We start from the raw sequence: 15,903 nt of genomic DNA on the forward strand, positions 1-15,903 counted from the left end.
TGCAATGTCTGGTTGCAAAGATAACCGGACATTATAATGTCTGGCCAAAAGGGATAAGTGGCGGCTGCAGACCCCATCTGAGTTGCTCCAAGGACAAACTCCTGCAACAGCGAGGCACTTCTCACACCTCTCCTCTCAAGACGCTGAAGCACTATTAGAGCTGTACTAGTGAGGCCAAAGGTTCTAACCACTGAAGGGAAGCATGGAGCCCCCAAAAGGAATCCTGGAGGGATAAAGGTGTTATCCATGTGTAACACCAGGAGGGGAAAAAATGCTGGTTTATGGAGTGGGTCATGGGTGAGGCTTACTTTTGTGTTGGGTGCAGCTAGCTGAAAAAGACAGGTCATGGCCGGACACTCACCCAATGCTCTGCATGCCTAAATTTTATTGTTTTAGAGAGGGGAGAGGATCATAACAGAAGCTATCCCAACATAGCAAGGAAAAAATAATTGATGCAATTGTTTTGGGCAGAGATGAGCAACTGTAGTGAATGGTGATGCACAGTTAGTGGTCTAGAGGGATCATGAGCAGTCTACTGCTCTCTAACAGGCCGATACAGTACAGTGCGCTCCGGTGGCGTGCACTGTTAACCGGCATTTAGACACGCATTTTCAACGCGCTAGCTAGCTTTACCCCTTATTCAGTACAATAAAACTTTCACATGTTTGTAAATATTGCCAGTGTAATTTGTTTTTTGGGTTTTTATGGGTAAAGGGAGGGAAATCTCACCCACTAACACCTTCTTCCCCAGGTGCAGGCACGAGGTGCCCAGGTGCAGGCACGAGGCATCAAGTACTCAAGGACTGACAGAGCCTGCTCAAGGAGGGGCTCCCACCAGATTGATCCTTGACCCAGGAAATCCCCTGCAAGGTAATTGGGTACAGAGGCTTTACATAAATGTGCATAAGAAACATTTCATGCAGTGGCTCCAAACGGAGTTCATTTGCATATGGTTCCATTTAACCTGTAATCCTGACTGCAGTTCAGCTCTTGAGGGCTGGAGACAAATGTCTTCCCCATGCTATATGTGCATCTGGATAAGGATACTTTTTTAAAATATTAATTTATAATTTTCCAAAGCAATGGGGCAGTTAGAGAGTACATAACATGTATTATCATATCTGAGAAAACAAATGACAGATAAAGGAATCATGACCTAGTGACACTACAGGTCATGGGATAGGCCAGTTGGAACCACCAGACTACCACTTCCCAGAAGCCAAGTGGGTGAATGCCAACAGGCTGGTGGTGATCGTGTACTATCCAACAAGACCACAGGTACTTAGGCAGGATGTTAGAGCACCTGCTCACTAGTTTTGGTAGTTATTATATGTAGAGATCCTGTTAGTCCCTTACTAGAGTTAAGTAGAAGAATATACCAATTGGTGTGGGATAAACCTAAGGATATCATTGTGGGTTTACAACTCCATCATGTGGAAGCTTCTGAATGGTAGAGCCTTCTGGCACTCAGAGCCAGTGCACCATTTTACCTTGTGGATTTCCTTTTGAATTTTGCAGAGGCATCATGTCCTGTGCTGTTCTCTAATTTTTCCATTGATTAACGTCTATCTCTATGAAGCATATTATTTGGATGGAAGTTTTTTCCACCCTCTCATTTTGGTCTCCTTTCTCTTGACTGCATTCTGTCCTTATTTTATTTGAGATGTGGTCTCCAGAACTAAACATAGTATTTCAGGTGAGGCCTTACAAAGGATCTGTACAGGGGCATTATCACATCCTTTTTCCTGCTGGTTAGGCTTCTTTTGAAGCATTTCTTGTGAACAGGCACTTGGTGAGACACTCTGTTTTCATAAAATAATTTAACCATAGACTTCTGGGAACCCTCAGGCGCCTGTTCCAGTATATCACTTAATGAATTTATTTAATTTTGGAGTCCCCAGAATTTTGGGATTCAGTTAAGCTAATTTAATCTTTGTTCTAGTATCAACTGGGAGAGGTTCACTTCATGTAAGATGGATTTGAGATTATCAAGATCCAAGGAGAGGTTGACTTTCAGCCATCCTAAGGAGAGGAATAAGGAGAGAAGGGAGAAGAGACTGGACCCAACCAGGCCCATGAACATCTACAACAGATAAGGAGAACAGAAGCTACAGGCATTATAATGATAATGAACAGAAGAGGAAGCAGAATGACTTGTGCCTATTAGGTATGGTAAGGAACTAAGGAGTGTCAAGAAGAAAACTATGAGATAGTAGCTAAAATGACTATGTAATATAAATTCCATAAAATAACCCATCACCTACATTGGAAAGGAAGGCCTTAACTTGCCCTATATCCAATGCAGGGAAGATATACTGTAAATCAACTTGATGTTGGATTGAGTTTGGGAATTTGTATACTTATTTACCCAGGATGATAGAGAACAAAAGAAGGCAACAAAACTGACTTGGATAAGGAGTGATATCTTACAAGAAGCTAACAGTAGGGATATAGTCTTAGTAATGTAGAGTGAAATAACTGGGCAGACTGGATGGATCAATTGGTCTCTCCCTCTTTTGTCATCTGCTGTGTTGCTATTGGGTTTCAAGGGATTGGAAGTGGGTACTGAAGATGGGCTAACGTGAATTTAACAATACTTTGGTAGGTCATATTTTCCAATATATGTAGGTAATAATTACTTTGTTATATTGTTTATGTATGATGATTTATGATTTTAATTGTAAACTGCTATGATTTTGTTTGAACAGTGGTATTCCAAATTTGATTAAACTTATGTCACACCTACAGGTTGACTAAAGACAACACTTGAATTGGGGCATCAGGGGCCATGGGTTCATGTGTTATAGCTAAAGAAATGGCCATACCTCTCAGATTGGTAAACCATTAAGCAGTGACATCTTTGTGATTTTCTGTAATCAAAGAGGGCAGTGCCATTGAAACCCATGGAGGGGAAACATGCAGTTAGGAGGAGGAGGAGGAGGAGGAAGATTAATTTCCACTGAGGATGGCTGAAGAGGAATGAGGGGAAGCAAACTGTGCTTGGGGCTGAAACTGGATATGTGGATGGAGAACAAGAGCCAAAGAAAATGAAACCTGTAAACCAAGGCTTCCAGCGAGTCATCATTTCAGACCTCTCCTTCGGCAGAACTAGGAAAGCTTTTACTTAGGCTGAAATCTCAAGGAGAAACAGGAAGGCTCTGAGGCAGAGCATTTTATAAGCACAAAACGCCGGGCGCAGTGCAGACACGGGTCACCGCAATAAAACACGAAGCCCAGCGGCGTGCTATGGTGCCCCTGCAAATTCAGTGCAAAATATATCATCTGTGAACCCTTGCAGCAGAGATCACATATCATCCATGATGTCATTTTACCACTAGGAAAGAGAGAGAAATTATTTGCAGAATTACTGTTATTCCAGTAATCTGCTGTGCAGATAGGGCTAATCTGTAAATGAACCGGAGGATTTTCAAGAAAGAAAACAAAATGAATTTATCATCTGATGAGGGATGGGGGTGGTAAAACTCGTAAATGAAGCTCATGGTGATCGGAGGTGAATGCTTGGTCGTGGTGCTAGAAGTTGAATTGATCTAATTCATTCCTGATGTGGGACTGGGAAATGAGACTGCCTGAAAATGGAAAGAAGATGTCGAGTTTACACATGTTAGAATTTAAGGGTTCTTTTTTCAGTCTTTGCCTACTGTTTTTCCAGGCAGAGACCCAAAAACTGGCTCTAAATCCCCCATACTGCTAAAGTCTGATGTTCCCATAGTAGTTGCTGGCTTAAGTGACATTAAAATGCAACAGGTCTGAGAACTGATTGGGAAAGAGGGCTTTGTTTTAATAGTTTTCTCAAGGATGAGATCCCTAGAAAGATTACTCCCAGTCAATGTCTGCCTTGAGGACAGAGAACGGAGGGAAGAAAGTAATGGTGTGCTGCCAATTTCTTGTGACCGGGCACTTGGTGAGACACTCTTTGTTTTCATAAAATAATTTAACCATGGACTTCGGGGAACCCTCAGGTGCCTGTTCCAGTGTTTCACTGGAAGAAAATAAGAAAATTCCCTCATAAAATATTTCCAGTCTCCCTCCAGGTTGCCTCCTCCAGGTAGCTGGCATAACTTGATACACAATTGTCCCTCTCCACTACCCTATACTATTCTGAGCTACCTCATTCTTCTCAGTCCCCACTGCTGAAGCTTACACACACCAGGGAAGGGGGTTGAAGGAGTTAGATTGTTCTGTGATTGGACTGCTAGAGCCCTGAAGAAGCTCCAAACTCTAAGGGGTGAAATGTCAGCACTAAAGTATATTTTCAGCCCTAGCAAAATTGAAAATCGGATTGAACTGATAATCTGAGGGAACAGGTTTTCTGGATGTCAGTAGATACAGAGCCTCCGACATGTTATCGCAACCCCCTTGGGAACTGAGGTAGATTGGATAGCTGGATGTGTCGGATTTCTGGTCAGTCACTGTGTGAGACAGCGGTGAAGGCAGCAGCAGAAAGTCAGTCCTAGGTCGATCACGATAAAAATGATTTGCAGCGCTGGCTGCTGCAAGGCTGACGTACTGGGGAGCGGCTGTGTGAGAGAAGGAATGTGGGCAAGAGGGAGGCTCAGGCAAGTTGCGGGATGGAAACCCTCAAGGTCCAAATGAGGTAGCCGAGTTGCCAGATGGATGTGTCTGACCTCAAATGAAGTTATCTGGATTTGATTTATTATTCAAGCATAAGACATCCACCACTGAAACTGATACTTGGGCCAGTCAGTTATTGTTGGTTGACTAATAGGTAAAGACTATATTTGAATGCATTTGGGCCAAGAACCAGGTTACTGTGAAAACTAGATTTGTTTTACAGCCCTCAACCCTGGACTTGAGAGGCCCTAGATAACAGACAGGCAGATGTCTTCTTACAGGTTTCCTGCAGCAGGCCTGGATTTCCCAGAAGGCATATCTGTGAGCTTCTGAGTTCTGCTCACCCTGAAATACTTTATATGGTTTCTGTTTGGTAGTCATATTTTACTATATCTTTAGGTAGTTCCTTTGTTATATTGTTTATGTATGAAGATTTATGATTTTAATTGTAATTTTGTTTGAATAATGGTATACTGTGGGTTCCTTTTGTGATTCTACGCTACAAGAAAATTCCAGCACTCACTGCAAAACACAAGCAGAGTAGAGATTTACTGGGACAAAGATCTTTCTTATTACCTTCAGGCATTCAGTGGAATTGATACTGAACAAAGTAACATAGTAAAAGATGGCAGATAAAGACCAAAATGGTCCATCTAGTCCAGTGGTTCTCAACCCTGTCCTGGGGACCCCCCCAGCCAGTCGGGTTTTCAGGATATCCACAATGAATATGCATGAGAGAACATTTGCATACACTGCCTCCATAACATGCAAATTTTCTCTCATGCATATTCATTGTGGATATCCTGAAAACCCGACTGGCTGGGGGGGTCCCCAGGACAGGGTTGAGAACCACTGGACTAGTCTGTCCAGTAAGGTTTTTTGGGGTGTAGTAGCAACCGCCACTCCCTGCAAGCTCTTATCTGATCTTATTTAATTGTATTGTTTCGTGTTTATTGTCTTAATATGTATATGTACTATGTAATCCACATTGATAGTTGTGGAAATGCAGAATATAAGTGAAATAAATAATAAATAAATAAATACACCCAAAACTTATATTAAGGGAAGCAGCAATTGCTGCTTTGTGCAGGCTCCACAAAAGTGTAATAGAATTGTTACCCCATTTCTTCATTTCCTTTCTCTAGCCAATAAGGCCAATAAGGATCCTTTGTATTTGTCCCATGCCCTTTTAAATTCCATGACTATTCTTACCTTCACCACCTCTTCCAGGAGGGCATTCCATGCATCCACTACCTGTGATAAAATATTTCCTGACATTGTTCCTGAGTCTTCCCCCTTGGACCCTAGTTTTATAGCTTACTTTCCATTGGAAAAGTTTTGATTTTTACACATCATTAATTCCTGTCGATTATTTGAAGGTCTGTATCATATCTCCCTGCCTGCTCTCTTCCAGGGTATGCACGTTAAGCTCTGAAATGCATTTCCATATGGACCCCATGCCATTTTGGTCTCCTTTCTCTTGACCGCTTTCTGTCCTTATCTTATTTGAGATGTGGTCTCCAGAACTATACATAGTATTCCAGGTGAGGCCTTACCAAGGATCTGTGCAGGGGCATTATCATCTCCTTTTTCCTGCTGCTTTTGCTTCTATCGAAGCATTCAAGCATCCCTCTGGCCTTAGTTACTGCCTTGTCACATTGTTTGACCACCTTCAGTTCATCAGACGCTATCACCCCAAGGTCCCTCTCCCAGTTGTGCTCATCAGTCTTTCACCCCCCCAATCCATACAACTTCGGATTGCCATACCCTAAATGCACAACTCTGCACTTCTTGGCATTGAATCCCAACTGCCAATCCTTCAACCACTTCTCAAGTTTTTCTAGGTCACTTCTTATTCTCTCTACTCCTTTAGGTGTATCCACTCTGTTGCAGGTCTTTGTAACCTCCACAATGAATATTACCAACCCAATTAATACATTCCAGCTAACTATGCATGGTACCACACTAAAGGAGATTTTTTTTCTTACTTGTGCCAGACTAAAGTTGGTTGTTTTTTTTTCAGAAAGGCACATAAAGAGAGTCTGTTAGTCAGCCTCCCAGGCATTGCCATTGGGAAGAGTTTGGGGTTTTTGCATAGAATGTTGATTACTGATATTTTGTTATCCATTATCTCTCTGCCTATTATTTTCTATAACATAAGAACATAAGAAATGCCATGTTGCATCAGACCAAAGATCCATTGAGCCCAATATCCTGACTCCGACAATGAACAAACCCAAAAAGCAGCTCCCATTTCTTGCTGCTCACTCTCTATTTTGAATTGTGGGTCTCCCTGAGTCACTTGAGTATTAACCATTTAGGGACATTTCTTCCAGGAAGTTTTCCAACCTCTTTTTAATCTCAGCTATGCTAATTGCCTTGACCACATCCTCCAGCAACAAATTCCACAATTTGATTGTGCATTGAGTGAAAAAGTACTTTCTCCAATTTGTTTTAAATTTGCTATCTATTAGCATCAAGGAGTGTCCCCTAATCCTATTTGTAAGAAACCACTTGTTTAATTTCCAGTAGGAATGTACTAACTAGCTGGGAAGGTTCAAAGAATGTGTTAATGAAGAGAGAACTGAGTTTTACTCCCCCATGTGGGAGCCGCAGATGGCATGCTCTAGCTGTTTATCACTACCAGGCACCATCTTAGGAGGGTGGATTTCAGTTTGGATTTCCTGAAGGCAGGAACTTTCTTCCTACTGTTATTTATTTTTTTCTAAAATATTCTAGAAGGACTGTCTAATTTTCCCTTTTGAAGGTCAGCTTGTCAACCTGACCTACTTGAAATTGCTTTTGCTCTTTTAATCCAGTTTTTGGAGAGTTCCCTTGCGAGACTCGGGAGCGGACATTTCACAGAGGATTGGGGCGCCCCTGTGGATGCTGAAATCAAGGGAAGGGAAGTTGCTGACAGAGTTCTCTCACAGGGGATAGACCTATTAGTGACCCGATGTGAAGCAAGGAAGTTTTTCTACCCAGAGGGCCCATCTGGTATTTCATAAGGACAAAAGAACATGCCAGACTGGGTCAGACCAAGGGTCCATCAAGCCCAGCAACCTGTCTCCAACAGTGGCCAATCCTGGGAGAGTTACAGTATTTAAGAATACTTCAGGAAAGGTATGAGAAATGGGACTTATATTCTGATAAATTATTGGGACTTTATTTTAACCACTCCACAGTGGGGTACAGAGCTGTGGTAACCTTGGGAATTGAAATGAGAATTGAAACAGCTTCAATCTGAGTAAAACTGAATAACTGGGAAGACAAAGAGATTAAGTGCTGAAGAGTTTGCTTCCAGGGAAGTTCAAAGGCTTTGCCAGAAGAATGAGGTCACAAGTTTATTAATCTTTCCACTGTTTTATTACTTATTAACTTTATTTGAAACAGGAATTGAGTGCTGTAAATATTCATCAGTCATCTAAGCAGCTATCAGTAAAGAAGGTGGAAATCACAATGCTTCTCAGTGCACTTTTTGGATGCAAAAGACTGTGACTATTATCAGTGCCATGTGCAGAGAAGGAAAAGGGGCTTGTATTGGGACTATTGCAAAAGGGCCTTGGAACTATCATCCCCTCCCCTCCCCTCCCCTCCCCCCACCTCACAAACACACACAGGGAGCCCTGGGACTCAGAAAGGGTGTGCTATCTGTGGAGAACCGTATGCAGAAAGGGTGCGTCTCTCGTCCTATGTGCCCCTGGGTGCAGTCTGAGGGATCCATCCCGCCCAGGGATTGAATACTGTGATTTGAATGTGTAAGTAGCTGTTCATTATTTACCTGTTCCATTCCGCTCACAATTTTGTAGGCCTCTATCTGTCTATCGTATGCTCCCCCTCCCCCAATCATCTCTTCTCCAGGCTGAAGAACTCTTAACCTATTAACCTGTGTTTATCATTTGCTTTTATTTTCCCCAATGGTATGAAGTTGAGTAACGACTATACTTTCCATTCCTGGTGTGGTGTTTTCCCTGTCTTGGGACCCTGTGATTTTGTAGCTAGGGGGAAACTCTGGGCTGGAACTTGGAGCATGGAGATTCATCTATCTAGCTACCCACAACCCCAAACCGGTCCTCCCTTCAAGTGGGAAGGGTGGGGTTTCTTCTATTACAGCTTCCTCCCCTCCCTTGCCCAGAGCTCTCAGTTTTATCTGGGAGGGGGTTATTACACTGTATTTGCTGATTTCTGACCTCAGCCTGATTCTTGACTTTGCTTCTGCCAAACAAATTTGACAGTAAGGTACTGTTTCACAATAAATTGTTGTTTGGTAAGCATAAGGAGCAAACGCATGCCAAAAGCCTGTTTGCATTCTTTTGCATTTTAGTTCAATAAAAAGTTTAAAAATAAATGATCACCGCACTGTAATCCTGAATGGGTTTTTTTTTTTCCCTGTTTTTGGCAGCTGGCTCCAAGCCAGCAGAAAGCCTAAGCAGGCCCCATGGCTAGTGGCTGTCCACATCCCAGCCAGGGAACCCTGACCCAAAGGAAGCCAAGAATAAGCAGCAGGCCTTCAACTCCTTGGTTACTTTCCGTGAGTGGACAGTTTGTGAACGGGATCTCCCACTGACATTTGCGAACCCCAGAGCAGCTCGGAAATACTTTCTTGGGCAAAGAAGGGTCAGACCAGTTTTGGAATTGCAGCTTCTGGAACTGACTGCCATTTGTACAGGTCTGAACTATGTAGACAAGAGGGCTGTCACAGAGAGAATCTGGCCACCATTTACTCTTTGAGTGCCTTGCGTCTGTGGCTTCGGGTTCACTATTTCAGTGAACCTGAAGACCAATCAGGCCTTTCCCCCTGTGGCATTCTGGTCAGATAAGATTTCCTGCCTATAAAAGGGGATAATTTCAAAACCACAGAACAAAGAAAAAAAGAAGTCTGAGTGAAGAGCTGTCTGGGTCGCAGTAATCTTAAACCTTTCAATATATTAGACACTGTGCGCCTTTTAAATTTCATTCTCCTCTGCTCAGCTTCATTTGCTCTTACTTATCTGAGGAAGCTGGAAGCCAAGATACCACTGCCCTTTGTGGACATAATAGTGAATATATACTTTTAGGGGCACATTTTCAAAAGCTTAGATGCCTTTTCCATTAGAAAACAAATAGAATTAACCTTCCTAAATCATTCATATCTTGTTAAATGGATTTTTAGCTGCAAGAAAACAGGTGGATATTTTCATAGCACACATACTTTTGTCTACAAGAAAAAGAGAATGCTTTGGGGGATCTTTTGGAGTTGTGGTTGGAATCTACATGCCTACATTTCAATTTAAAAAAATGGATGCTTGTAGCAGGCGTGCCACGAACACACATACTTTGTTTAACTCTGTGTAACTGTATGCACATGCTTTCAGCTGTACAGCAAGCTTGTATTACAATCTTAGACAATTTTCACAAAGATTTACATGCTTAAAACTGGGTTTTACATGTGTAAATGCACTTTATCCGTGTAAGTGGGTTTTTGAAAATTGCTACGATATATGCCCATGGAATTGTCAATATGTTTTACCCGGGTAAGTGCACTTTAAGCACGTAAGTAGGCTTTTGAAAATTGCTACAATAGTAGGCTACCTCCAATGTACGCAAGTACCTTAAGTTTGAAGATCAGCTGGGTTTCTGCAGATTTCAAAAGTATACACATACATTGCCAGTTAAGTGTCTTATCAAAATTTTATACCATATTTTAAAGAATTTCTGGCTTGCTCTAGTTGCCAGATGGTAATATTGCTAAGTGAGTTCTTCCATTTAGCCACAGTATGGAAGTACTTTTGTATAATGTGGGGCTGTAGCAAAGCAAGCTTCCCTCACTTCACAGCCTGCCAGTTTGCCTTACTACTATTTCTGTAGGGAAAAACACTGGAAATAAGAGAAACACAATAGACGGACAGACAGACAGACAAATGAGGACTGCAGTACATTTTATTATCCTTTCATTACCTGGCTCCATTCATGTGATCATATTCTCTCTTGACATTGACTCGGATTGACTGGTTGATCCACTCCTGCTGGGGCGGCAAAGGGTTGATTTTGTGGGGCTGGCCATAATCTGGGTTCCCAGAGGCGGTCATGTCTGCCTTGGGAAGATGAGCAACAGCTCCGTACGTGGAGTCAAATAGCGACTGATCGTCACTCACCACTGACAAAGCCTCCTATAACACAAAGGACACAAAAGGTTCATCAGTGTTTCTTACTCCTACTCCCGTCTAGCAGCTTGTATAGTAATGTCTAACAGTGGGCTTAGCTCTACAGCAGAGATGAGCCCAATTATTTTAATTAATTCAGTTCTATGTAGATGGGGAAGGATACCTCAAATACCTCAAGCACGCTTGTCTCCCTCTATGGGCCCATACACCTTCCTTTCTCCTGGTGGAATACAGAGAGAGGGATTCTCCCTCAGGCCTGTACCCACTCTTGCCCCTTCTCCAGAAGGAAAAGACCATGCATAGGCTCAAGAGAAATCCCTTGAATGATCCTAAATAAGTGATCCACATTTGGAACCCATGATTGCAATGTAGTTGAGTGAGAACAATCACCAAAATGAATCAAGGTTTGGTAGCAGAGGACAAGTCTGTTCACCTGCAGTGCTAACTCGCTTCCTATATCTAGGTATGCTTGTTTTCAGTTTGTTGTTTTTTATTTCTGCTAGGAATTTGTCAGTGCTTATTACAAGAAAAAATTGGGAGAAATCAGTGGGAAGAAATTACTCATTTTATCCAGGTAAATATCATTTTTGTTCTTGTGTAATAAACACTGATAAATTTCTAATAAAAATAAAATCTGAAATGAAGATCCTTGCCTATAAGATACATTGAAGTTGCTTCAGAAAGAAATGACCATCAGCAGTAATGTGCTGGAGGGGGCTATTAAATGCTTCCGGGAACCTCTTCTTAAATCATTTTATGTAAGCAAAGAGAATCTCACTAAATGGCAAGAGTGTCTTGGAAAGAAATTGGCATCACATCGCTGACAATCTGATTTCAGAATGACTGATGGGAAAAAAAAACAATTTTCAAGCAGGCCTTTAGGAAGTCCCCAGACATCTAGAAGGTGTGACTAAGAATAATCAGGGTTGTTTCAGTATCTGGCCAGGGAAAACAGCTCTAGCCTGGATGGTGCAAAGTAAAAATAGAGAGATCAGGCTCTAATGTCAACTCAGGTGGGAAAACGTTCCATCCCACTAGGATCTCATGTTACACAGAGCTTACAACAAAAGGAAACTTTGATCTTTCCTGGAATAATCCCATGATTCCTTTGGGCCATGTTAATATTGTAAGCATGGCCAAGCTACAGAAGGCACGGCCAACTCAAAGAATAACCCCATCCTTTCTCAGACCAACTGCAATCTGAGCAAGATCAGATCATTAAAATATGGTCTTTGGAGTTTATTTTGATGGTTGACATATATCACATTTGGGAATCTATTTTGCTTTATTGTACATATAAGCTTTCATTTCAATTCTTCCATTAGAAATCCTTTAATCATATTCAAGCACAGTCTTTCAACATAGCCCTCCAAAGGGCTGATTAGGTTCAATGTTCTGAACAAGCATGTTCCTCTGTATTTTCTAGTGTTATACCACCCTTTCATAGCAAAGATGTTATATTAAAATAAGCTACTTCTAACACGAATTTTTCAGGAACTCTATCCTTCCTCCTGGGTAACTTTATAAAGGCAATTCCCTGATGAGCCCCAGCAAGTAGTCAATGATTAACCAAGCAGAAGGAGCCCAGAATGACAAAACTTACAGAGAGCATAAACATTTGGATTAAAGACATATTTACTGCTTAAAACTATCATCCATTTCTGGGGAAATCAAATTTTTGGAGCACAAGATGCAGGTCCCTGATGATATATTATTTATTTATTTTAAAAAATGTGTGTATCAATAACCATAAAGACACTTCTAATATGTAGGAAGATAGGGATTAAACATACACACACACACACACACACACACACTGTATTTATTTCCTCAGCTGAATTCAGTAACATGTCAGCATAGTAGCCAAATTAGATGCAAGGGAAATAATTATCTGGCAAGTTAAGATTTCTTGTTTCAGAAGTGTGAACCAGAGGAAATGAGAACAGTTTCCAAAGGGATTTCCACAGTTAAAAAGCATTTTGCCCTTAATCTCCTGTTTGAAAATTTCCTGTGCTGCAGGTAAAAGAACATATGTACTTCCATAAGATGAATACTTTTTAACCTCCATTGTAGAAGAGGCATTCCCAGGGTGAAGTTAGCTCGGGGGGAGAGTGCTAAACCCATAGTTTTAGTTGGAAAAAGTATCTGCAGGAAAAGGAGGTGCAAATCTCTGCAGCTATTTTTTACTTGGGCTATTTTCAAAGTGAAAGTGAAAAAGTGCCATAAGGATCTGCCCTATCAGCTACACTCTTCAACATCTACCTACTACCTATCTGTCATGCACTAGAACGCCTTGGTCTGACCCACTTTCTATACGCCGACAATATACAAATACTGGTCCCTATACAGAATACGCTGGAGGAAACTTACGAGAAAACAACTATCTCTCAGAAATCAAACAGCATCTAATTATCTAATTGACCTGAAACTCATAATAAACATAGAAAAAACTGAGTTAATCATCCTCGACAAAAAAAAACACCACCACCCCCATGTTACCACTCAAAACAGAAGACCAAATACTTTAATTTCACCTGTCACTCATACGTGAAATCTAGGAATCACCATAGACAAAGATCTTTCATTCAAAACCCACATAACCAACAAAATTAAGGAAGGATACCACAAACTATTGACTCTCAGACGTCTCAAACCCTTCCTTGCACAGGATGATTTCAGAACGATCCTGCAACTACTCATCTTCTCCAACTTGGACTACTAAAACGCTCTACTCCTTGGCCTACCACATGCTAACATCCACCCCCTCCAGATCCTACAGAACACAGCCGCCAGAATTCTGACTGGGTCAAAAAACATGAGCACATTACACCAACCCTCATCTCTTTACACTGGCTCCCAATAAAATACCATATAGAATACAAAGTACTTACAATCCTGCATAAAATAATCCAAGGACATCAAAACAACTGGCTAAGCAAATCCATTGTAATTCACGCTCCAAAACGGAACCTACACTCAACAGACAAAGGCCTCCTCAAAATCCCTCATGCCAGAACCACACAACTGAACACAACCCGCGAAAGAGCCATTTCCATCGCCATCCCCACTCTATGGAACTCAATACCAATGGAAATAAGAAATCAACCAAATATCAAAACTTTCAAAAAAGACCTGAAAACCTGGCTTTTCCCCAAAGCCTACTCAAACTCACACAACCAACTAGACCACAAATCAACCAAGCAACTCAACACCATAAAAAACACTCCATCCTTCAGTCAATTAAATAACTCCCACCATTTGAACACCTAAGACAATTGCAACTGACCTCTCTTATCACCTCTAGCACATATGTAACAGCATATATGTAACAACAGCTTCTTTTATATGTATCAACATTACCATATGTATGAACATTGCTTCTATATTAGATTGTTAATATGTAATATTTATTTTATATGTAATCAACTAACGCTTTAACCCCAAACCTTCTTCTCTATGACACTTTACTGCTTTGATGTTTGTAACCAATCTTATTTTCACGAACACTGTAAACCATTCTGATGGTGAAACTGAATGACGGTATACAAAACACGTTAAATAAATAAATAAATACTTCTCCTTTTGAACTGGTGCATAGACCATGAGTAAAAAGTACCCTATTGACATTGCACCTTTGGAAATAGTATGGAAATTGCCCCCATTATAATTTGCCAAACAAATCACGAGCCAGGTCATTGTGAATTTCCACCATTTGTACTGTAGATGAGATGCCCCAAGGCTACCTGGAAAAGCCCTGCTTAGTCAGGCATTGTTTTGGAATGCAAGAATTCATTTTTGCCTTCTATGGAATTGCTCTGTTCAGCTCTCCTAATACAGGGTAGCACCTCTGTAAACCAACTGGCATAAGACCTTTGTTTCCAGATAACAAAGGTTTACAATATAACAATAATAATAATTCTGGTGAAATTCTATAAGACGAAATTCAATGTCCAGTCAAAGGCCCTCTACTCTGCTCATATGAGAAAAAGACAAAAAAAAAAAAGTGATCATTGTTATTTTGTTCCCATCTCCTTCAAAACGGATACTCACTGCCATACACATTCAGTGATCTACAGATTTGAGATTCATATATGTTTTCATTTATCCAACTCAAAAAACATAAACATAAAACAGTCTTCCTTGTCCTAATCATTTGACAGCCTTTTGCTGTTCCCCAGCACGTTAACACATGACATTGAACAAGAACTAACAAAATACTTGTTCTGAACAGAATCTGATTGAAGATCTCGTGATTCAGTATAGTTGCTTGCAACTGTCACATACTTATCAAAGTCCACCATGCATCTCTGTATCAACAGCATAGACTTCACAAAAGCTGCAGGATGTTGTATGGTGTTCATACACCCTAGTGCTACCCCAACAGTATACGCTACACAGCACCAGTTTGAATAGGACAATCACAGCAGTGCAAAGCATAGAACCATAGAATATGACAACAGATAATAGCTACAAAGTACCTTTGATCTGCCTGTTTTCCTCCTGACCCACAATACTGTAGGCCCCATCTTATCGCTATCTTTATCCTCATTTTCCTGCTATTCTTCCTTGTCTATCCCAGTCTTTCTTGAACTCTGATACTGTTCTTGTTGCCTCCACATTTGTGGGGAAACTGTTCCATGCAGCCGGCTTCATTTTAGTGAAAAATAGTTCTTACTCCTGAATCTACCCCTTTTCAGCCTCATATCATGACCCCCTTGTTCTTTGAACAATATGATGTTCTATTGCTGTACTGCTGGATTTCCAGTTATTCCAGGTGCGTCCCCCGTTTCCCCAGCTAGTCTGTTGCAGGGGCACATTTTCAGAAGCTGGGGCCAGATTTTGACCCATGCTACCAGGTTCTTTTCCCCACAGGGGGAGGAGGAAGGTAGGGTTTCAGGAGATTTAGCCTATCTGAAGTCTTCTAGCAAAGACCCAGTTAAAAAGGAACAAAACATACTACACTGATTTCAGGTTGTTCAAAAATGAAATCCTTTTATTGGTTAACTTGATTGAAGATCAGGCATACCTGGAATAGAGCATTTCAATACGGAAAGGAAAATCCCAATAAATCACAGCTGCAGTCATTGGTAAATCTGCACTCCCTGGCAATAGGTACTCATGAAAGTTATCCTCTCTGAGTTCTCCCCTCTGATGAAACCTGCAAGCT

At 41.2% G+C, this 15,903-nt stretch overlaps 1 protein-coding gene across 4 annotated transcripts in view; it reads right to left on the reverse strand.

Annotated features, from left to right (window-relative positions):
* Positions 1–15,903, reverse strand: part of FLI1 (Fli-1 proto-oncogene, ETS transcription factor) — a 150,638-nt gene that overhangs the window by 61,179 nt on the left and 73,556 nt on the right. For all 4 annotated transcript variants that reach the window (XM_029572556.1, XM_029572555.1, XM_029572554.1 and 1 more), the window contains one exon: positions 10,531–10,742. In XM_029572556.1, coding sequence (XP_029428416.1) covers positions 10,531–10,742 — 212 coding nt within the window. The remainder of the gene's footprint in view (positions 1–10,530; positions 10,743–15,903) is intronic.

This window comes from Rhinatrema bivittatum, chromosome 12, assembly GCF_901001135.1.
Source record: "Rhinatrema bivittatum chromosome 12, aRhiBiv1.1, whole genome shotgun sequence".
NCBI classification, from domain to species: Eukaryota; Metazoa; Chordata; class Amphibia; order Gymnophiona; family Rhinatrematidae; genus Rhinatrema; species Rhinatrema bivittatum.